Raw genomic sequence first — 22988 nt, forward strand, 5'->3', positions numbered from 1 at the left:
GAGAGAGAGAGAGAGAGAGAGAGAGAGAGAGAGAGAGAGAGAGAGAGAGAGAGAAACCAATGGGATGGAATGCCCGGAAACATACCAGGAACAAAGATTTATGATTCTATATAAAGCCTAGAATTCCTTGAAAGGTCATTGCCTAGGCTTTTTCATGTCTGACCCTCTCAATGAGAAGTTGAAGCATGCATTTCAATCCCGCGGCTCGACAGTCATCACCTGACTGGGCCCTCCACATTGTCACCAACAGAACCAGCCCTGTCTCTGAGGACCAGTGTGGACGTTTTCATCAGTAATGTGTTCTGTGTATCTGGGTTCGATGTGTGTGAGCGGGCGAGCGCTCATGCGTGCGGATGCAGATGCACGCATGCTATGTATGTGTGGAAAGGTCCGAGGACAACCTTAGGTGCCCGGCGTCACCAACCACCTTGTTTGGGACAGCATCTCTTTCTTTTCCATGCTCTGTACTCCAGGCTAGCTGGCCTGGGAGCCCCCAAGATTCTTCTCCTGGCCCCTCCTCCCATCTCTCTGAGATTACAGACACACAACAACATCCCGATTACGTGTGGATTCTAGGAATTCAAACTCAGGTCCTGGTGCTCGCATGGAAGGCAACTCTTACCTGTCGTGTGGTATTTTGATGGTATTCTGACGATAAAGTTTTCTTTGAATCAGAGAGCGGAGCTAGCGGCTAGCTGACCAAAACTAACCATAGAGGTTTTGGAGGACTGAGGGCAGACAGAGAGGCAGGAAATAGTAGAGCGGGGCTTACAGCGGGTCCCAGCCTTTTGGATGGAGGAACAGTAGAGATTGGAGGTCACTGGTTGCTTCTCCGCTGCTTCTCTGATCATTCAGGTTCTTACCCTGATATCTGACTCCTGAGTTTTTAATTGTTAAATCATAATTAAATAAATGCATCATTTACCCACTGAGCTATCCTCAAGTTTCTTTAATATTTTAATGGGCAGAATTTAAAAGCAAAATGGGGGTAATGACCCGATATTGATGGAATCCTCTTCAAAGCTCTGGAGAGCAACTATGAAACCACAGGAGCCACCTCCTCTGCTACCTTGTTCAGCAAGAAAAGGAAGATCTTCTTAGTAATTAAAACCATAAAATTAACGTTATATGAACTGTGGATCTCTAAGTAGCTACTAATTCTACTAAGAATGGAATAATATAAGTGTAAGTTCATTTAATTACCAAAAGTCGTAGTGAACTGAGCAGAATTTTGTTACAGAAGGTATATATCTAAGGCCTGAGGGTATTGCTCAGTGGTAGAGGGCTTACCCAGCACACATGGGGTACTGGGCTCAATCCCCAGTACTAGAAAATAAACAAACGAAAAATCTAAAAAGGAAATAAATATTTCATATAGACAGACATCTTTTTCTAGATGTAAGAAGGGCCTGGTACAGCTATTTTTAAATGTGTGTATACTTTATACTCTTTTCAACTATGTGATTGGCTGATTAAATTATTCTGTCTGGAAATTCCACTCGTTGTTGACACCTAACTAGACATGCCTTCGGAATAAAATGCTGATTCAAGAGATGCTTTGGCGGCGGGGCTCACTCCCACACCAAGGCTTCAGAGACCAGATTCGTCAAGGGCAATGCGCTAGGCATGGCTTGCACAACGTACAGAGGGGGCCTCATCCCCACTATTTAGGTGACTTTCTGAACGCCTGTGATACTTCATCCACAGGAACGCTAGGTCTGGAAGCCATCTACGCAGTGCCTGGCTTTCAGTGACAAGGGGAGGTCAAAGATGTGAGAAAGGAAACGAGCAGGGACACAACCTCGCGGAGAAAATCCAACAGGGAAAAATATTCACACAGACAGGAGGTGGGATGGGGGAGGGGGAAGCGTGATTCTCACTGAAACATTAAACAAGAAAACACTTCCTCCGGCTTGAAAAGAAGAAACGCCATTGTTATCCAAGCTTTTCCATGGTCTGCTCCTTCGTGATTTCATATTTGAACAGCGTATTTGATATTGCATTTTGCAATATTGTCGTATTTTGTAATTTCGTATGGCAGTGGCAGATCTGAAGGTTATCACAGACACGCAACACACAGGTGTTGTTAGTGAGGTCGGCTGAGTAGTTTATGGACAAGATCCTCATGCTTCTCTACGGGGTGAGTGTTACTATCGTCCGCACCATGTTTTTGAGCAGGGAAGACTAGGGTATGAGGTGTTATTCAATCTGCCTTTACAGAAACGTTAATGGTAGCAAACACTACACTACAGGAAAAGTAGGAGGTTTATTTTATCTTAATTAAAAGGATAACATAAGAAATTTTGGGCAAAAGGAAGATGTTTAAACAATCCATGTCATTGAGGCATACAGAACTTCAAAATTTAAGGTAATTGGGGGAAATATTATATAAATATCTCTCCCATGTAATATCATGGATGAGAAGACTGTGGTATAACAGTTGTTTTTTTTTCTCCTTTTCTTTCTTTTTTGTTTATTTTCCTGGCAGTTTTAAGGATCAAAACTCCCAGTCACGAGGGCTCCGTCACTGATACGTATTCCCTTGCTCTCTGTCAGTAAGTGTAGGAAGACAAGGCCTACAAGGCTGAGAGAAGAGCCAGCCTAGAGTCCGCCTGGGAGCCTAGAAACAGGCGCTGTCAGAAGTCCTGATTGTGCCTCGCCAATCAGGGGAACCACGTGATGTCAACAGGTTGGAACACAGCTGGGTGCTGGGAGGAGGGGATGTAAGGCTGCCCCCACTGCTGAATAAACAAGTCTGTTTGCCTTCCATCTCACTCCTGATGTCTGTGCCATTGATGCTGTGCCTTCTCGGCCCCTCTCCCGAGGGAGCCATCAGGTCCCAGCAACATCTGAAGCCTGAGCATGCACAGTGCTGGACAGCGCCCCAAGACTATGTATTTCTGGGAGAAGGCCACTCAAGGCTGTGTGGCTTTCCATCCCTTCAGCAGGAACATGATGGGACCCCCTTTCTTTGCTTCTTTTGTGTTGTCTGTCGTGTTTATGTTTGTCTGCCTGTCCAGTTAGGAAGGCACATTTTTTTTTCTATTGTGGTTTGTCTAGCGCTGCCACATAAGGGCTGACCTCCGCTCCCCCAGGAGGTGAAACTGAGGCTCGACTCCCACACCCTGTCCTTGTCCAGAGACACAGTGTGGGCACACAGTCATGGCCTAAGAAACCACAGAAGTCCCCCCACTAAGCGTAAAACCTGAAGGCCCAACACAATTTTCCACCACTGCTGACTGCCATCTTCTCTCTGTCTGTTGCTCACTTGCTGTCTCCCTCTACAAAATGGGTAACTTCCCCTTCCATGTCTGATCCCTCTACAGCATCCAATGGGGAGGAGGCAGATAGCTCAGGCCCCTCGAAACCTGCTGAGTAGAGTACAGCCACAGTTAAGACGGCACGTACCACATCCCAGTCAGCTCCACTCCTGTGATGGGAGGCTGTACCTCTGCCGCGGTACCCTTGGAGTGAAGCGCCCCAATGTTCACCTGCCTCTGAAGGCTGTAATTCCCTCATGCTGCAGTATGACCCCAGCCACTGCAGCCCTCCCCAGACCCAGTGATGATCAAGCAGAAGATCAGACTCGCACGAACCTCTAATTGATGTTCCAGTGACCCCTAACGTGCTCACCGGATGACTTTGTCCATGCCGTTCAACAGGAACAGATTGGCCATCAAGCCTACTACCAACAGGTTTCTGACTCCTAAGGATCCTAAGGCAGGCACCCCATGGGACCCTTCATCTTACTTCCACATCTTTTTTTTTTTTTTTTTTTTTTGGTTTTTCGAGACAGGGTTTCTCTGTGGCTTTGGAGCCTGTCCTGGAACTAGCTCTTGTAGACCAGGCTGGTCTCGAACTCACAGAGATCCGCCTGCCTCTGCCTCCCGAGTGCTGGGATTAAAGGCGTGCGCCACCATCACCCGGCTTACTTCCACAATCTTATTCAACAGCCAGGGGAACATTTTACTGAAAAGTTTGGTAGACTATAAAAAGATTGCTTGATCCCTCCTGGATGCTCACATATGCCGTAATTGGCAGCATGGTATTATTAATCCTTATTATCTTTACATGTTTTCTGCAGCATATTCAATAGCAGCAGGCAGCAATTAAGGCGACTCTTCAGGTATTAAGGACCCTTAGATATCCCTCTCACAGTCCTCTGCAGGAGGATATGCATGACTGGTTGCCTGAAATTCAAAAGGCTACTGCCTAGTCCCCAACCCTGGCAACTCTCCAGGAACAAGTGCTCTTTGAGAACAGTAGTCAAGATGGGTAAGAACTTGTTCAGCAGGTCAACCTAAGACAGACACAGTTCAGTTGCTAAGCCCTCCTAAGGCGGGGTCTGAGCAAAGAACCCTGGCTCCTACTAAGCACCCATGTAATAAAAATGGGTGGATATGTAGAAAGATAATACCTACATGACCAAGAGATAAACCAACCTAGGGTCTGCCTGAGGGCCTAGCAACAGGCACCGTCAGAGGTCCTGATTAATGTCTAGCTATTGCAACCACACAATGTCAATGGATCGGAATGTAGCCTGGGTGCTGGGAAGAAGGCATATAAGGCTCTTCCCATTGCTGAATAAACAAGATTTCTGCTTGCCTTTTTCCTGACTCCTATTGTTTATGTCATTGATAACACACCTTCTCACCTCCTACCCCAAGGGAGCCGTCAGAACCCAGAAACAAGTAAATATTTGAGAATATAAAAAGGCTGGAGAAAACCAATCACTTTGCCCACTAAAGTCATCCTTTGTAATTAACACGGAAAGCAGGCACTCAAGGTCCACAGATTAGGGTTCACCAAGTTGAGATTCCGGTGGAGACCCTTACTATGGAGCTCTGTAGCCTTTATGTCTTTTTGTTTCTTGGATAATCCAGCTAAATCTATGCTTACTTCCTTTATTCTTATTTGAAGGAAGAGGAGCAGTAGCAAGCTCCAACCTTACCTAAACCCAGTCAGAGCATAAACCCTGGAAATATTAAGGACAAAAACAATGGGAAAGCCAGTCTCTGAGGAGCAGCCAATAGGAAGCATTCTCTTACCTGATGTGGCCAATCAGCTCAATGAGCTTGTGGCTGAAGAAGTAAGCCGTCAACTCGGACACGTGACTCAGGACCGAACAGACCCCAAAGAGGGTTGTGGTTCCATTCAGATCTTCCAGATGCCAGTAGAGAAAGGTGAACACAAAGCCGTATCCAAAGCCCATGAACCAGGCGACAAACAGCACCGAGCCGTACTGCACACTGCACAGCAGCTTGATCAAGTCCCAGAAGTTGAAGGCCTGCGAGTGGGACGTCGCAGTCGGGGTTTCCTCTGAGGACTCTGTGGAGTTGTCCCTCTCCACCTGTGGGATCTCCACCTCTTTCCCCTTACTGTCGCCGTTTTTGAAGTGGTTGTAGCGGAACCGGAACTGCGTGGCCACGATCAGGGCCATGGTCATGAGGACTCCAAAGACGATGAAGACGATCTGGTAGTTCCGGTACTCGGGGGGCTTGCACCCCTTCCCGTCAATGAACACATCTATGTGGGTGTAGTCAATGCCGATGCCCACAGACAGCATGGCCAAGCCCCAGCCCAGGGAGCCCCACATGCGCTGCAGCCCATAGCGATCTCGGTGTTTCCCCAGGTACTGGAGGGTTACTGTGTCTACAATCGTGACCGAAGAGGCACTAAAAAATTCTCCGATTATGACAACCACCAAGATAACCAAGAATATCGCCTCAACTTCTTGCTGGTCATAAACGAGGGAGACTTGGTCCGATGGTAAAGATTTGGTGGTGGTAAGGACAACAGCAGTGGTTGTCTCCGTGGTGTTGCCTGTCGGGGTAGGAGTCCCTGTGCTTGCATTAGAAATCAAGTCCGTAACGTGGTGGGTAGCTTCCTCTGTCTGGGGCTGTAGCGTGGGTTCGCTGGTCAAGGTCAGAGCCGTGGAGAAGAGGGCTGTGTCTGAGACATTGGGCTCTTTTTCAGACAGCGATAGCAGTTCCCTCTTCTCGCGCGATTTTGGTGCTGTAGTAAAGAAAGCAGCGGTGGAGGAATTCATTGGCAGGATGGTTACTAGGTGACTTACGTTGGTGGGGTGAGCTGTGGGGGGAATCTTTGGTATACATCTCAAGGTAGCAGGTTTGACAAATCCAATGCCCAGGTTGAATAAAACCCAACACAAAAGCGAGAAGAGGAGGACAATCTTGCCCTTTCTGAAACGGTCCGCAACTACGCCCCAAAACGGGGCGCTGCAGAATTCAATGAAGTATCGAATACCCACCAAGAGTCCGCTCTGGCTGGGTGACATTCCCAGCTGTTTATAATACACGGGCAGGAGTGGGTACAGAGAGCCATAGGCGGAGTAAAAGAAAAAATAGAACACCTTGGAAATGAGAAGGTCATTGTTTATCTTCACACAGTGTTTCTCGATCCAGTCAATTTCCTCCTCGGGAATGGCAGAAGTCTCTGTGGAGGAGGGTGTCTCGTTGGAAGGTGGCTCTGTTTCCCTACAGATGCCATTGAAGGGATCAGCAAGGACATACTTCCTCTTCTGCTCCTCTTCGTCGTCAGTTAGGATAGCGACTTTATCGTCTGCAGCCATGGCTTACCACTCCCATCGGGGTCTGAGACCTTCGGAATCCTGACCCACGGTGACCTATAAATAGAAATGTAAGACATTTAGTGAGGGGAAATCATTAGAGCATCCCCCTTGCCTAGAAATGAGGCAATCACAAGTGTGGAGAAAGTTCTTATCACCTACCATGCTGGCCAAGAAAACCGCTTTAAAATATTAAATGAGATCCAAGAAATGGCTCAATAGTAAAACGCATTTTCTGTTCTTAGAGAGGACCCAGGTTCAGTTTTCAGCACCCGGGTCATGTGACTCACAACCCTTCCAACTATCTTTAACTCCAGCTCTGGAACTCTGACGCCCTCTACTGGCCTCCACACACACAAGCACATACATACATCCACATATATAGCCAGGTGTGTGCACACTGGAGAGACACATACATACACACACATAAATAAAGATAACATAAGTCTTTTTTGAAAATTAAGTACTCTCGCGGGCACCGTTTGGAGCTGGTTGCTGGCAAGGCATCCGGTATGGAAGCAGCCTTGCCATCACTTACGCTACACACAATGCTCTCAAGCATCATGTCGGGAGTGAGTTTAAGAGATTAGAACCCCAAACAGGCGACATCTATTAAGGGCTTCCATATAGCTCCATGGTAGAGCATTTGACTACTGTATGTGAGACCTTGGGTTTGGTCCCCTGCAAGACATACATATAGGAATAGATGTGGTTTTAACCTTCTAGTAGTTTACAAAAGAAAAAAAAATTATTGAGCTCTTACTACACCAGGTAACAGTTAAAGACTTTTACGTGTGTTAATTCACACTCATTACAACATGCCAACTGCTTTGTCCACTTTACAGATAAGAAAACAATGAGGCCTGAAAGGTTAACTAAGAAGTGTCAGAGCCTGGATTTGAACCCTACCTTATAGAGTCAGTACATATAATGTCATACAGTCCTGGGAGCATACAACCTGCAGCCTATGGGCTACGTGTGTCCTGGGATAGCTATGAATGTAGCCCAACACATGTGTTAATAACAAGGTCATGCTATGGTGTCCAAAGCTTGGACACTTCCACCACCAGAATATCAAATACCACACGTTACATAATAAATCAAAAGAGAAGGGTGTTTCTTTATATGAAAGATTAGCAATACGTCAACGGTAGAAGTTTGTGGGCATCATGCCACATTCTATAGTTTTCTGTTACTTTATTACAGAAGTGATTAAGAAGTCAAAAGATTGGGCTTACACCGAACTTGGCGCCCTCTAGATGCACAGTCTGGTGCTAAAAGGGGTGGCTCATTCCATTCATTTCACGTCCCTTAACTCTCTCCGGCAGCAAGAAACATCACCTCCACTTGCCACCCCAAGTGATGCTCCTACCTTTTTTCCCCAATATGAATTGACATTCATTAAAAAAAAAATTCCAGAATCAGGTGCATGTAAACAGCTTTAGATCTCTACAAAGCTCCTAGATAAACAATAGAAACTTTTTTTTTCTTTAAGACAGCATCTCGCTAGGTAGAACTTGCTCTGTAGACCGGGCTGGAACTCTGAATTAAAGGTACACCATCGCAAGCAGTGCTGTGACTCCCTGACAGCAGAGTTTAACCCCAAACTATGCTTTTCCCATCACAGGTCCCTTTGCAGGAGAAACACCTCCAAAACCGTTGGCCTTCGGGGCTGTACCCAAATGGGCTTTCTGGTATTGTTGATCAAGACACGCCTTGTCCCATCAGTGACTATGGCTTTTCCTGGCAACATGAAGAACCATACACTTGCCAATCCTGCTGGCTTTATAAGCCTGATCTTAAGAGCTAATTTCTGGGTCTTGCCTGCCCCTGCCCTTTTGTGGTACTGGGGACAGAATCTGGGGCCTTGGACATGCTTGGCAAGGACTCTTTCACTGGGCTACAGTCCCAGCCCTGACCTTTTTCATCTTAGTAGCAAAAGAAAAAGTTTTGCTTTTTCCTCAGATAAAGACCTCTTACTGCCTGGCTATGACAGACTGTCTTCAAGGCGGTGTTGTTATTTTTCTTTGGCTCTTAAAATCTTCTCCTCTTCAGCTCAGCAGCTTCAGTCACTCTTGGAAAGCACAACTACCCACCCCCCAACGTGCCACCTCCTGAACTGTTTTGCTGTCTCAGCTCAAATTGGAAAGACATGTTTGTTGTCCCTAAAATGGAGCGTTATATCACACGGGTGGTTGAACAGAGGTATTTCACTCCCTTTCCTAACTCCCCTTTAACGGACAGTAAACAAACACACGCACAGAAATGTTCCGTAACTCCCCTTCAACTGACAGTAAACAAACACACGCACAGAAATGCGCACAGGTACACTCAGCAGTCACAACCTAAGCTCTGGAGAGTTAAGGGGCACACGATGGTGAGGACATAAAGTGAACTGAGATATGTAATATCCCCCCAAAATTAATCTTGTATCATCCCTTTCTTGGGCTGTGATCTGCCATTCAAAGGAGATTAATAAAAATGGGTTAGATTAATATGTAAGAGCAAGCCAATAAGAGGCTGGAACTAATGGGGCCAGGCAGCGTTTAAAAGAATACAGTTTCAGCCGGGCGGTGGTGGCACACGCCTTTAATCCCAGCACTCGGGAGGCAGAGGCAGGCGGATCTCTGTGAGTTCGAGACCAGCCTGGTCTACAAGAGCTAGTTCCAGGACAGGCTCCAAAACCACAGAGAAACCCTGTCTCGAAAAACCAAAAAAAAAAAAAAAAGAATACAGTTTCCATGTAATTATTTTGGGTATAAAGCTAGCCGTGCAGGCGGCTGGGTGCTGGGGACGCAGCTCTGCCGCTCTTATTTCAACAGCAGGGCATGGGATACAGGAAATAATTCATCTTGTATGAGAGGCAGGCAACAGAAAAACAGGGATGAAGGTGACAAGATGCTCTCGGACCAATAGTCAATCAAGATAGGTGGGAGGTTATGTGGGCAAATCTGCTGGTCGAAAGGACACCAATACAACTCGGCAGGCTGCATGGCACTGGGGAATAAGCACAGTTAACTACATGTCTCTGGTGACCAGTCACGCTAACATAGACAGCATTAGAATAGCTCCGTGGGAGAGCAGGAAGTCACAGACAGCAAGGCTCCACACCTTCCTCAGTGGGAGACTCACCTACAGTCAAAGGCCCAGAAGTCAGAGCACCCAAAACATCACCTGAAACACAGGAAAAAAATAAAATGTTGTGTCTCAGAGGAGAAACCAGAAAGGAAACAAAAGTCCAAGCAGTTTTTTTGGGTTTTTATGGCTATCTACTTTAAAAACATAAGACATGCAATCTTGTATATGTTCACTTCTAAAACTTTAAAAGAAAACGCAGCTTTCTTTTAAAGGATAAAAAAAAATGGATTTTCCATTCAGAGAATAAAAAGACAGTAAGACAGTATACCAAATGTCTTCGCCGTAAAGAAATGGTAACTATTTAAAAAGATAAAAATCACTACAAAACATCTAAAACATAGGAAACCGCTTAGGGTATCCACACAGATAGACTGACGAGCTATAACTTTAGAAGCAGAGAGAATAAAGAAGTGACGTCTGGAATTGCATCAGAGGTCCTGCCCGGAAAAGCGAGGGGCCTCCTCTTTACTCTGTCACCTACAGAATGAATGTGGGAATTGAAAGAAAATGGCCCTATAAGCTCATCGATTTGAATACTTGGTCCCCAGTTGGACCTGTCTGGGAAAGATCAGGAGGTAGGAATGGCTTCGCTGGAGGAGGTGTGTCACTGGGCTTGAGGTTTCGGTGTCCTTCCTGTGTGTTCCCTGCCTCCTGCTTGTGGCTGGAGAGGTGGGCTCTCAGTGTTCCCATCTCCATGCCTTTGCTCCACTCCCGTGGACTCTGACCCTCTGGAGCCATAAACCCAGTTAAATGCTTTCTTTTATCAAACAATTAAAAAATATACACACGTGTCAAAATATGACCCCATCCATGGGTGCAGTGTTTATCCTATTATGGATAAATAGGAAGTAACACTGATTTCACAAAGAAAAAATGCAGGATCGCGCGATTGCAGGCTTTCACGAGATGTTAAGTAAACTGCCTCTGTCCCCCCACCAAACATATTTCTTCAAACTTGTATAAAATATTTGATTGCTCGGCTTCTAATCAGATTTCCGTGGTCTTTAGTTAATCGCCCTCCACAAAGACTTAGTTTGGGAAGTCCTACTGTATATGTGTTGCCTTTATTGGTTAATGAATAAAGAAGCTGCTTTCGGCCAAAGGCTTAACAGAATATAGCCAGGATGGAAAAGATAAATATAGAGAGAGAGTAGGCGGAGTCAGAGAGAAGCCAGGTAGCCACCGCTGGGGACAGATGTCCCCACTGGAGCCTGCTGGAACTTTGCCAATAGGCCACGACCTTGTGGCGATTCACAGATTAATAGAGATGGGTTAGTTTAGGATATAAGAGCTAGCTAGAAATACGCTTAAGCTATTGGCCAAATAGTATTGCAAATAATATCGTTTCTAGGTAATTATTTCGTGGTCTGGGCAGCTGGGAACGAACGAGCGGCCTTTCCCCCAACAAAGACTGTTATGACCTTGGCGAGTAGGTCAGAGGAGGGCACCCAGTCCTCTGGAGAGAGGCCATGAGGGGCCAATGCTCAGACACAATTTCTATGGCAGGATGCGGACTTCAGCCCTGGTGACCGACTTCCCAGTCACTCTTTCCCCTTGATTCTAGTGGTTTTTATTATAAGCTCTGTAAGGCTTCTCTCACTAGAAAAGTCTTGGCTAACTAGTTCCCCAGCATTAAAAAATGGAGAAAGAATCAACAAACGAAACAAAAATCTAAGGAAATGTCCCATTACAGATCTTCACTCTTTTCTATATGAAAGGCACAGCAGGAAATATTTATATGAATTTCGATCTAAAAATATAAATAAACTATTTTAGTTTAAATCCAGGACATTAGTTTTTATTTTATTTTATTTTATTTTATTTTATTTTATTTTATTGAGACAGGGTCTTATAGTGTAGTTGTGGAAGTCCTAGAACTCACTATGTAGAGCAGACTAGCCTCAAACTCACAGGGATCCAAGTGACTCTGCCCTCGAAATGCTGGGGTTGAGGCCATGCAGCGCTAGGCCCAGCCCAGATATTTGTTTTCAGACAATATTTTCATGTCCTACTTGGGTTTTGAGGAAACAGAACGCAGTCATGGAGAAACCTGTGACAACCTCGGGACCAAGGGCAAAGAACCAAGCCAGGAACAATGTCCACAAAATCTTAATAAAATGAAGATTTGCTCGAGGCAATGGACGTTGAATTGGATTACACCTGACCATTGCAGTACAGATGAGACAGTTGTGCAGACCGTTAGCAGCGCCTGAGGTTTAGTGTGTTCACAGTGAGGGCCCACTGCGCTATTAGGAGCTCAAGATGGCAGCTCTTGGCACTTCCCTGCCAAGTCCCCAGGCTGAAGCCCTAGCCATCACTGCGGTGCCTCAGGACAGGGGTCCTCCTGAGAGATCACAGCTCTATCAAACAACAGAACAGGCTTCTCTTTCCCAAAGGGTAGGTAAGAACACAGTAAGAACATGGCTGACTGAAGTCAGTAAGCAGTCTTCACTGGGAACTTTGACCTGCGAGTCCCCGGCCTCTGGAACCATGAGAAATTAACCTTACTGCCAGTCGGTGTATGGAGCTTTGTGTCAGATCTTGTGAATTCTGGGTCAGCCAACACAGATCCATCCAACTCCTCTCTGAGACAGACAGCTCTTGCCTTACAGCTTCCCTGGACATTGTACAAGGAAATCACACACAGACCTTCCCGAGGACAGGAGCGCAGTCTGTGTAAGGTTGGTTTTTGTTTATTTCTTAGGAGGCTGAACGTTTTCTCACCCAGGAGACTCCAACGCCAGTAATCAGCACCACACTGTGAAAATCTAACACAGCCCTCAAAGCCTCCTACCAGTTCCTACACCGCGTCATTCCTACAGCAGGGATTTCTGAATTATTGATGTGAGGCAGTGAAATCATTCTTGCTAAAATAGATGGCTTCCTTCATTTGTTATTAAAATGGCTCAAATCTATATTGTCCATAAACATACGCTATAAGCATGAAACCTCTGGGAGGGGGTAGAATCAGCTTTATAACTGAGGCATGATTTGGCATGACTTTCACAAGGTCAGGCTCATGAACACGATGGCAGCGTGTACTCGGGGTAGCGGTGGCATAGCTGTGAAGGAGGAGAGTAATACCCCTGGTTAACACAGGAGGGAACTGTTTCTTCTGCCATTGCTACCATGACTCGGTGTCACCCAGAAACCGAGCAGAAGCTGTGACACACCTATGTCCTGAACCCCGAGAGCCAGCTCTACCTAGTAAACTGTCACTGACCATTCAAGATGCCCTCGAGCAACCTCAATCGGAAAGCAGAATTCGGCCACTGGCTGCTTCAATTTCTTGCTACCAGAGAAGGCTAGGGGAGAGCACAGCAAACCAGCCTCGGAGTCCTGATGTTTATACACATGAGGGTATGCTCCGGGGCAGTCACTTCAACCCCTCGCTTTTTCCAGAAGAGCTGTGTTCAAAAGCACACACGCAATATCTATCCTACAGATCTTTGGGGATTGGGACTACTTTAGTAGCCACTGCCCAATCAGCCAACGTCATGAAAAACCAATACAAAAGAAAAGGAGCCCACAGTACCATGGCACTGAAGCACAGCACAGAGAATGACTGTTTGGGAATCTTCCTCTTCTTTCCGAGGCATTGTGACGTTGAGGGCTGAGCCAAGCTAGGGGACAATGCCCATCCTCACGTTTCCAGCTGGGCCCTTCAGGCTCTCAGCATCTCTGCCCCGGCTCCCAGAGCTGCACACCAGCTACATGCACAGCACTGCACAGGGACTGAGGCTCCTCCCAGAACCCCAGCATTCCTGGAAAGTCCTTCCCAGACCCCTGACCAAAATCTGTCTGTGAGAAGACAAACAGATCCATAACGTGGGGTTTCTCGGCCAGGGTGATATATTCACCCATTAATTCGCAGTAGAGTGCCTGGTCCCCATCACTATCGCTAACCACGGCACAATGCCGGTCACGGCTTCATGAGGTTTAACTCAGTCTCCACCACAGTTTCCCAGAGTACACGTGACCACTTTCCTATTGTGGATAAGGAAACTGAGGCACAGCAGCCAGCCCGCCCCAGCTCACACACACCCAGAACCAACTGAAGAGATGGATCTCATTTCAGATTGTCTGTGCTCTTACCGGGTGCTACTTCTAGATGCACTGTGCAGCTATTCAATAGGGTGTCGAAGGCATGTCCTTGCCTCAAACTCATGTTTTGGAGTAGGTAAAATAAGCCTTAAACTCGGGAAACATTAAATAATGTCAAGAGCTAAGAGGCATTTGAGAAAAGTAATGAAATAGAAGCAATTGCATAATGAATGAGCAATAACAAACTACCTAACCCGAGTAAAGAGTTCATGCTTCAGACAGGAGCTTACAAGAAGATGAAGGATTTTCAACGTACTCTTATTTACAGATTGCATGATTCTATATATCGGTGATGCCAAAGACACCAGCAGAAAACTCTGAGGTCTGAGAAATGGTGGGCAGGAGACAAAAATCCCATGTGATACAGGACCATGCTCAATGACACACACACACATAAACACAACACATGCACATCCACATGCACATGCATATGCACATACACACATATGCACATACAATACATGTGCACACACATGCACACACAAAAATACACATACACGTACTCATACACATACTTACATATGCATATACACACATGCACACATGTATATGCCCACTCAAGCACACACACACACACACACACACACACACACACACACCTAAAGAGCATAACAAACGGAGAAAAAGAAAGAAAATGAGAGATTTAAATGGAAGCAAGATCTTTCAGGAGAGACAGGGATTATCTCAGGCAGAAGGGGGACTAAGATTGAACCTTGAACGATAGTTAAGGCTTATCTCAGGCAAAGGTGAGAGAGAAAAGTTCCCGGGTCGGAAATGAAAGGAAACCCAGGTTCCTTATAGAATTTACAGCAGGGCTACGGAGTATGGTGTGGCTGCCAACCAGGACAGATTACAGGACGCTTGAATACCAGCCTGAAGGTCAACACAGCCCAAAACACAGTACTAAAGACTGAAAAGATGGTCATCCTTTCTTTTCTCTCAATCTAACAGATATACACTGAGCATCAACCAAGAGATGGACAAGTGGAGAGGCACTTTGGGGCCCACGGTTTACACAGTGGAAACCGTATAGTCAGTCCCTGCTTTCCAGTCCAGTAGAGAGAGACACGGAGCACTCCCTGTCCCAACACACTGCTTCAAATGCGAAGGCAGGTGCAGGCCCGGAGGTGAAGCCCCGTGAGGAAGTTTCTCCATGAAGCTGAAACAGGTGGAAGTCATTCAGGAGAAGGGCAGGGATTCTGATCCCGGGGCCCTGAGCCGGGCTGGGACTAAAATCCCAGCCATCAAAGCCCCAGGAAAGGTTCAGTCTCTCCCCTCTCCCGCTACAAGGGAACAGGGGGTTCGCTGCGGGAGTGAAATGGTGCGCACTAGACCTTAGCCCTGTGCTGGGGAATAGGTAGGAACATGCGGGGCTTCCCTATGCAGAGAGCAAGGGCGAGCCGCTGCTGGAGTGAGGCAGGGAGGAGAAAGGCCACACTGGGACTTTGCAAACATTCTACCGTCTGAACTTTTATTTCAGCAGGGTCTTATGACTGAGAAGAATCTAAAGGATGTGCTAGGATGTTTTAGGACTTAGGGTAGCTTGTAAACTGTGTCCGATGCAGCCGTTGTTAGCGCCAGGACGCCGTCCCTCACCTTCCTCCGTTTAATTTCCACACACGCAGTTCTCACGCCTGAGCTAATACATGATTTGCCGGCAGTCCACGGCTCTCCTCCCTACCCACAAGACTACAGACCCAGGAGAAAGGGACCTCCTACGTCACATACTGAACTTTACGTCTGTCACTTGGCTATTCCCAGTGGCGATATAGGCTCTTCGTGTTCCTTAAGGTTTGTGATCGGAGATTAAGTTTAGAAAACAGCACAGGGCAATCCCAGCTATTCTGGCTTTGATAAGATGATGTCTCTATAACCCTCCTTTGCCTCTGGGTGAGATGAGGATGAAAACGCCAACCCAAGCCAACCAGAAGGTTTTAGGACTTAACTGAAACTGCGTGTGGAAACAGCAATGTTTTCATTCAGTGGTGGCGTGGCCACTGCAGTTTTAGCCCATGATATTCTATCGACTTCCCAGTTATTCTAAACGTAGTCTTCTCAAGTGGACGTTCTAGATCTACCTGGCATCCCCCGTGAAGTAGGCTGGTATTTTACCCATGATGCTCCATCAGCTTCCTCATCGACTGCCTAGAAAGTGGCAATGGGGTTCTGGCTCTCAGAGAACACCCTTGAATTACAGACTGGAAGAAGACAAGTCTTCAGGCCCCCAAAATAGCTGCTCATTTAAAAAGAAGCATTTGGCATATTTGTGACATCACAAATCTGAAAGCAAGGGCTTGAAATCTTTAACAGTTCTCTCCGATCTGCTAAGAAGACAACGGGAGCAGACAAACAGCCACATAACTTTTGCTTTATGGGGAGAAACAAATATCAATTAAAAAGAAATTACAGCTCAGGTCCTTCAGATCGTCAAACCGATCCCCAACTATGCATTTTAGGCGTCTGGCTGAGTTTACATGTAGGTATCTTAGAATATCTTGGAATATATATTTGATTTTCGAGACAGGGTGTCTTCGTAGCTTTTGGTTCCTGTCCTGGAACTAGCTCTTGTAGACCAGGCTGGCCTCGAACTCACAGAGATCCGCCTGCCTCTGCCTCCCGAGTTTCTTCGTAGCTTTTGGTTCCTGTCCTGGCACTAGCTCTTGTAGACCAGGCTGGCCTCGAACTCACAGAGATCCGCCTGCCTCTGCCTCCCGAGTGCTTGTCTTAAAGGCGTGCACCACCACCGCCCGGATGGAATATAAATTTGAAGCTGGAATCTCATGACTTTCTTTCAAATAACTGTTCCCTCATAAAACAAGCCTGGCAGGAAGGACAAGAGACCATCCCACGAGAGATAAAGAGCCTTTTCAAGGAAACATATTTCTATTTTTCCCGTTTCTCCAATGGAAAAACGCAATAGGGGCTCCAGAAAAATCACAGGTCGCTGGGCCTGTGTGTTTATTTGTTTAGAAGATATACAATGTAGCGACTTAGAGGCATTCCGGGGCTTTTGTAAAGGGAAAGCAAATTGTATTGATCTCTTCCTCCACCACAATCACCAGCCAGGTGGCAATGGCATTGTGTGTGTTGCGCCACCCAAGCGAATAGGCAGGGGTGGCAATAGCCACTGCGCTGACGCTTAGAAACCACTTCCTCAAGGAAATAACATTACAAATAGGAGTGCCCAGTTACTCAGCTCACAGTGCAAAGGACCAGGATGATTGAGCAGGCAGTGTTTAAAGGGAATTCCTTTCCCCTTGATATGCCAAGGTGCCAACAATGCATCTCACCAAGGCAAGCTCCCAGATGCAGGATTCTGCTTAGTCCCTCAGCACGGCCCCAGGGAACTCCACCACTTGGCTCCTCCAAGTACCACTGTTATGATCAGAGGTCTCTGAAAGCCTTAAACAAATGTGTCACACACTGGTGGTGATGGTGATGGTGGTGGTGGGGGGGGGGGAGTTCTGGGAATTTGGTGGCTTCAGTCCCCCCTCCCATTTCCTCTTAGCAACAGAACTGGTAGGTGGGGAGGAGGAGGCGAGGTCAGGGAGGATGAGCTTGACCCCCACCCCAAGTCAAGGGCTAACTGCTCATTTGGCAGCTGTCTCTATTCACACTATAGCCCCAATGACTGACTATAAGTTTGGTTGTCAGTAAACCGAAAATAAAAATGACTTTAAAAATCTTTTATGGAAATCAAAAAGGATTTTTAGGAGTTGGAATTGAGGCAATTGTTTAATGTTTTATAGAAGATTTTCCCTTAATAAATAATTGTTGATTATACCAGAGATAATTTACATAAAATGAAAATAAGTTTTGAAAAAGACAAAGTACTGTCCAGTTTGAGTGACTGACAGGTTGCTTTGGAAAGCTAGCTAAATGAATTCTTTCAGCCAGAGTTGCACAAGGAGTTCCCGGCCCAATATTCTCAGAAAAGGAAAAAGTCAATATAAACATTGTAGAAATATGGATCCAAGAGCAAACACACACACACACACACACACACACACAAAAAAAACTATCAACACTGGAAAGTAAAAACAAGTTCAGGTGCAGTCGCATAACCACTCACAGAACTATGTTAGGCATAATCTAATAGTATATTTACACTGGATTCTTAATAAGTGATTATTCATTACAAGGCTGACGTCATCATGTGGTTACTGGTATCAGAATGTGAAGGGTTAAAGAAAGCATGTCTCCTCTGTGAGTTCGAGACCAGCCTGGTCTACAAGAGCTAGTTCCAGGACAGGCTCCAAAACCACAGAGAAACCCTGTCTTGAAAAACCAAAAAAAAAAAAAAAAAAAGCACGTCTCTCCACAGTAAGAGACGTGATACCTGAAGCACTTGCTTCAGATACACCTTTGGGAAAATTATAATTTAACCAGATTATAGATATTAAGATTTAAATTTTCCTATGCCCATGAACTTATTGCCAACCCTTTTTAGTTGAGTCTACTAAATACATTATTAGTATAGTTAATTTATTTATATATTAAGTATAATTATGCTATATAAGTATAGTATATTTATATAGTCTAAAAGAAGTATGTTTCGTGTAGGGAATTTGTGTTTTGCTGTGTGTGAGCAAGCTCTGTCCTGGGCCCAACCTAGGGTGCTGAGCTGAACACCTGGAGAGCTAAAGGGACCCAACCGAAGAGTGGAGGCTTCCCACACAAGAGGGAACCAGTCCAGACTCGTCAGTCACTTTCCCTTGGCATGGCTCACCCACAAATCAGGCTAGTCCAGGCAGCAACAGTTCCTCTTTCTAGTTCTCCTTTGTCTCCCCATCAAAGCCACAGCAGCCTCCCTCTAGCCACAGCTGACTCATGGGGTTCCCAGCTTCCCTCCCATTCTCCTGCAGCGCAGACAGCTCAAAATACTTTTATGCATTTCTTCCACCATTCAGAGTTGGATTCCCCTGTTTTCTAATTACAGATATTCCCTGAATTATGCTCCCTTCTGGAACACACTCAGAAGAAATGGCAAAAAAAAAAAAAAAAAAAAAAAAAAAAAAAAAATCCCTGCCTCCTAATTCACTCCCTTTCACATCTCCTGAACATGGCTCTTCTGGTAGATTGCATCTTCCATCTTTGCTCCATTATTTCATCCTACCCCACCCCATCCTAAAATGCGGCAGAGCCACCAGCTGTAAGCGCGCTTTTCCTTACTGCCAAAGCTGGGCATGCTCTTAGCTCCATCAGTACCACCTACGGCTCAGCCACGCCTACATTTTACTGAACCAAAGAAGAAGGCTATGTGGACGACACACAGCAGGCTATGCAGGTTTAGCTCTTCCTGGGCGAAGACAGGGGTGTGTGTGTGTGTGTTTGTGTGTGTGACACATACACATAGACTTTAGAGATACAAAGTAGTAACTAGGAGAGAGAGAGAGAAAAAGAGAGAGAGAGAGAGAGAGAGAGAGAGAGAGAGAGAGAGAGAGAGAGAGAGAGAGAGACTCTAGAGATACAAAGTAGTAATTAGGAGTGTAATATCTATAGCAGACACAAACTCAAGGCTTGGGTTCTACATTTTAAATATTTATTTATTTATTTATTTTTGGCCTTTGCACCAACAAATCAAACATCATTTGCCACAGCAAAGGACTCTGCTAGTGCCCAAAAGTCGAATGAATTGAAACTATGCCGTTTTCCAAAGTCATGCAAACCTTTCAGATACAGAGGCCCAATCAGCTACAAAGAAAGGGCAGTGTATCAATGAGTCTAAATATCGGATAACCTGCTAGTCAGGAGTCAAGGAAACGGGCAAGATGCACAAAAGCTGTGTTCACACACTGTAGGCCAGGACACTGAATACCCAGACAGCCAGCTCTGGGTAACGAAACAAGGAGGAGTTACAAACCCAAAGGGAATGTCCCAGGTGGAGCCCCTGGGGTGTGTTTACGCCCCAAATTCACATCACAATCTAAAAGTACTGTGCCCGAGGAAATGCCATGAACGGTCCACCTAAGGACGAAAGTTTTACCCAAACTGGCCTTAACCAGGGTGGTTCTTTGCGCTTGGTCATCTTGACATCAGGCAGACTTCTTTCTGCCTGAAACACAATGAAAACCTCAAATGGAATGCTACGCATTGCCTATAACAGCCAGAATAGCTCCTGTACAAAGCAACTTTACAAGGAACTCCTCTGCCAGGCGGCATTATAGTAACATGGCATCCTAATGAACCAAGATCATTGAGGTCTTCTTCACACAGAAAACACAAGAGAGTGGTATGTCTTCTTGAATCTGAAGAGTGAATGTGTCTTGCTTTGGATTTCTGATTCTGAGCAGGAAAATGCCTTGGCTTTTAAGAGTTCTACACATTAGTTAACACAAGAGTAGGGAGAATTATGGGGCTGCATTAGTGTTACCAAATACACAGTGTGCGTCGGGCTAAACTAGATGATGACTTGCTGTTCCTGAAATGTCACTAGGCGGAACCTGAAGGCCTCTCGGATACCATATTTTCCTGAGGTGACACAACAGGCAAGCTGACTCTTCCCATCAACCTATTCACTCTACCAAGAGAGAAAACAAAATTGTCTCTCTGCTTTGTAGTCACAAGCAAGACCTAGTAGAAAGGAATTCTGACATGCCAGTGTGATGCTCCAAAGCATTCTTCTTCTTGCAGGTTGTAGACTATGTCACAGCCAATGTTGGGAAGGGGCAGTTGGCCACCCTCAGAACATCTCTGCCTCTGACGTCATCTTTCTTTCTTAAAACCACTGTATGTGCCTGTTAGATGCATCCAGTCTGCGGTTAGATGCATCTAGTCTGCGGTAAGATGCATCCAGTCTTCTCTTAAGTGAAGTATTTCCCTTCTTCTTTCCCCCTTTTAGTTTATATAACAAAAGAACGTGTTTTTTTTTCCAATTGTTAACCCATATTTCACTTTCTAAGATCAAAAGAAAAAGTACCACTTTATCTCTTCCCCCACCGCTGTAAGGTAGCTACACTTAACAATTTGAGGCCAAGCAATCCCATATGTGCCAATATTGATGTTTCAGTAAATGAATATAAGTCTGGTCTGTAATCTGCCTTTTCACTTGATATGCTTTGAGTTTTCTTACGCCAACACACCAGTGCAGCTAGCAGACGCAGGCGTCGCATTTCTCGATTTTCCTGATGGACAAACTCTAAAGATGCACTGAAGATCAAAACTAAACTTTAAGAACCCATTGATCTAATACTCAATTTATCTTTGGCAATAAGGTTTACCACTCCCTGTAAATTCAAAAGCGGTAAGAAAACATGGGGGAAACGCTTTAGATTCACAAATTTATATGCATTATCAAGACATAGATTGTTCTTTATGGGTAAATGGTACCATGTTTAATACACGTGTGTTGAAAGAAAATTTACTTTTAAAGGCAAGCAGCAAAGGAAAGCATCTAGGTAGATGGAGACACTTAATAGATCCTGAGCAGGGAGGGACACCATGTGGAAATTTCCTATGATTTGAGGCCAGAAGCACGGGCCAAATCTAACTCCACCTCTTATTGAGTATGTGGTTGGTCTAAGTTGCATAACTTCTCTGAGCTTCCCTTCCATGGTGCATAAAAATTAGGGATCAGACACCAGTACAGAGATTTGGAAATTAACTCTTCAGGGTGGTAGCTTTAAAAAGAATAACTATTGATACTGCAGAAGATTTATATATGTGTGTGTGTGTGCGCGTGTGTGTGCACGTGTGTGTGTGTGTGTGTGTGTGTGTGTACGGTGGACAGAATTGGTGATCCAATATCCACACCAACAAACATGTGCTATTTGGTCCTGTGAAGTCTCCTTTATAAGCAGCCTTCTTGTTTTATATTTACCTTTATAGAGAGAGGGCCTGGGAAATAAGTAACTACAAAATACTGAATAATTTAAATTCATTATAGAGATAAGACTCTCTTTACTACCCCCCCCAAGTGTGTCTTGCACTGAGCTCATTAACAATGTTTCAACTTTTTCCTAAGTAACCTGTGAAAAGGGCCATTCGCCCTTCCTCATCACTAACTGAGAAATCTTCCACAGATACTAATGACAAGCAGTTTTGAGGGTCAGAGCCAAGCCTCCCAGTGCAGAGGACTCTATCCTCCCCGCTTTCTTCACAAGACCATCAATAATGCATACACCTTTAGCTGGCTAACGCCGGCTCTGAGAAAAACAATGTTCTGCGCAGTACACGGACCTGCCAAACGTTCGCCTCCTTTCACACATTAAACTGGAGCTACCTGCTTTCAACTACATCTAATATCACACTATAACATCGTGAACTTTCAGAAAAGCAAAAGGAAATGTGGCTGCTACACTATCCATCCATCTTCTTTCTACATGGGAGAAACAGGCGGCCCGGAATGATGTAACAACCCAAGAACACAAAACTATGTAGACACCAGTTGGGAGCTGAACTTCAACTCCAGACAAGGTTATTTCTACGATGGATCGGCAGGTATGTTCTGGTGGATGTGGAAGTATTATTAAACGCTTTAGGATGAAAGGAAAGGTTTGTCGTTTCGCAGGCACGTGGGAAAAGCAAAACGCAGAGCGAGTCAGACTCAAGGGTAATAACCCACGGGCAAGGCGAGACCACGTAGATGGGGTATATAGAGGGGGAGGGGGCATATCTGAATTCTTCACCCTCCTAAGATGGAAATGTACCTGGTAACCTCCGTTTAGGAAGGGACTTATGCCCGAGCTGAAGCTAGTCAGCACGCACGACGCAGGCATTTCTCCTAGGAAGGTAGCAGCCCAGGGAAGAGATGTGAGCCCCCCGTGTTTGTTTCCGTGGGAGGCAGACAATGTCAGTTTCCTCCTGCCACCTAGGGGCCAGGTCCCTGTCACCGGCCGGCCATAGGGACACTGTCGCCTCCCCCCTCTCCCGGGGATGTTTACCTCCAGGGCGACAGTGGGGCCGGGCTGAGACGAGCCTGGGGACCCGAGAGGCCCACCCTCGCCCCCACCTTCTGCTGCAGCTGGGGCGGCGGGCAAGGGCTCCCGGGCAGCGCCTTTGTTTTCCCGACTCCAATTACGTTTGCGGAAGTGCTGCCAGCGCGGGGGACGCCTCGCCGCTGCCCTGCACCCCGAGGATGACAGGCGGCGCCCGGGCAGCGGGCGGAGGCTCGGGAGCCGGGCGGCGCCCACCCTGCAGCAGGTGCACGGCGGAGGCT

The 22988-nt window shown here is 46.0% G+C and overlaps 1 protein-coding gene across 3 annotated transcripts in view; it reads right to left on the reverse strand.

Moving 5' to 3' along the window:
* Mfsd6 (major facilitator superfamily domain containing 6) overlaps positions 1–22931 on the reverse strand; it is a 63190-nt gene extending 40259 nt beyond the window's left edge. Inside the window, exons 1-3 of one of the 3 annotated variants that reach the window (XM_005366373.3) lie at positions 22714–22930; positions 9722–9763; positions 5049–6646 (exon numbers count right to left, since the gene is read on the reverse strand). In XM_005366373.3, the coding sequence (XP_005366430.1) occupies positions 5049–6592 (1544 nt within the window). In that variant the 5' untranslated portion in view covers positions 6593–6646; positions 9722–9763; positions 22714–22930. Of the gene's footprint in view, positions 1–5048; positions 6647–9721; positions 9764–22713 lie in introns of all 3 variants that reach the window. The other 2 variants (XM_013353482.2, XM_013353480.2) reach the window with 2 other exon arrangements.
* Between the last annotated feature and the right edge of the window lie 57 nt (positions 22932–22988).

The sequence above is a fragment of the Microtus ochrogaster genome, unplaced genomic scaffold (genome assembly GCF_000317375.1).
Source record: "Microtus ochrogaster isolate Prairie Vole_2 unplaced genomic scaffold, MicOch1.0 UNK8, whole genome shotgun sequence".
NCBI classification, from domain to species: Eukaryota; Metazoa; Chordata; class Mammalia; order Rodentia; family Cricetidae; genus Microtus; species Microtus ochrogaster.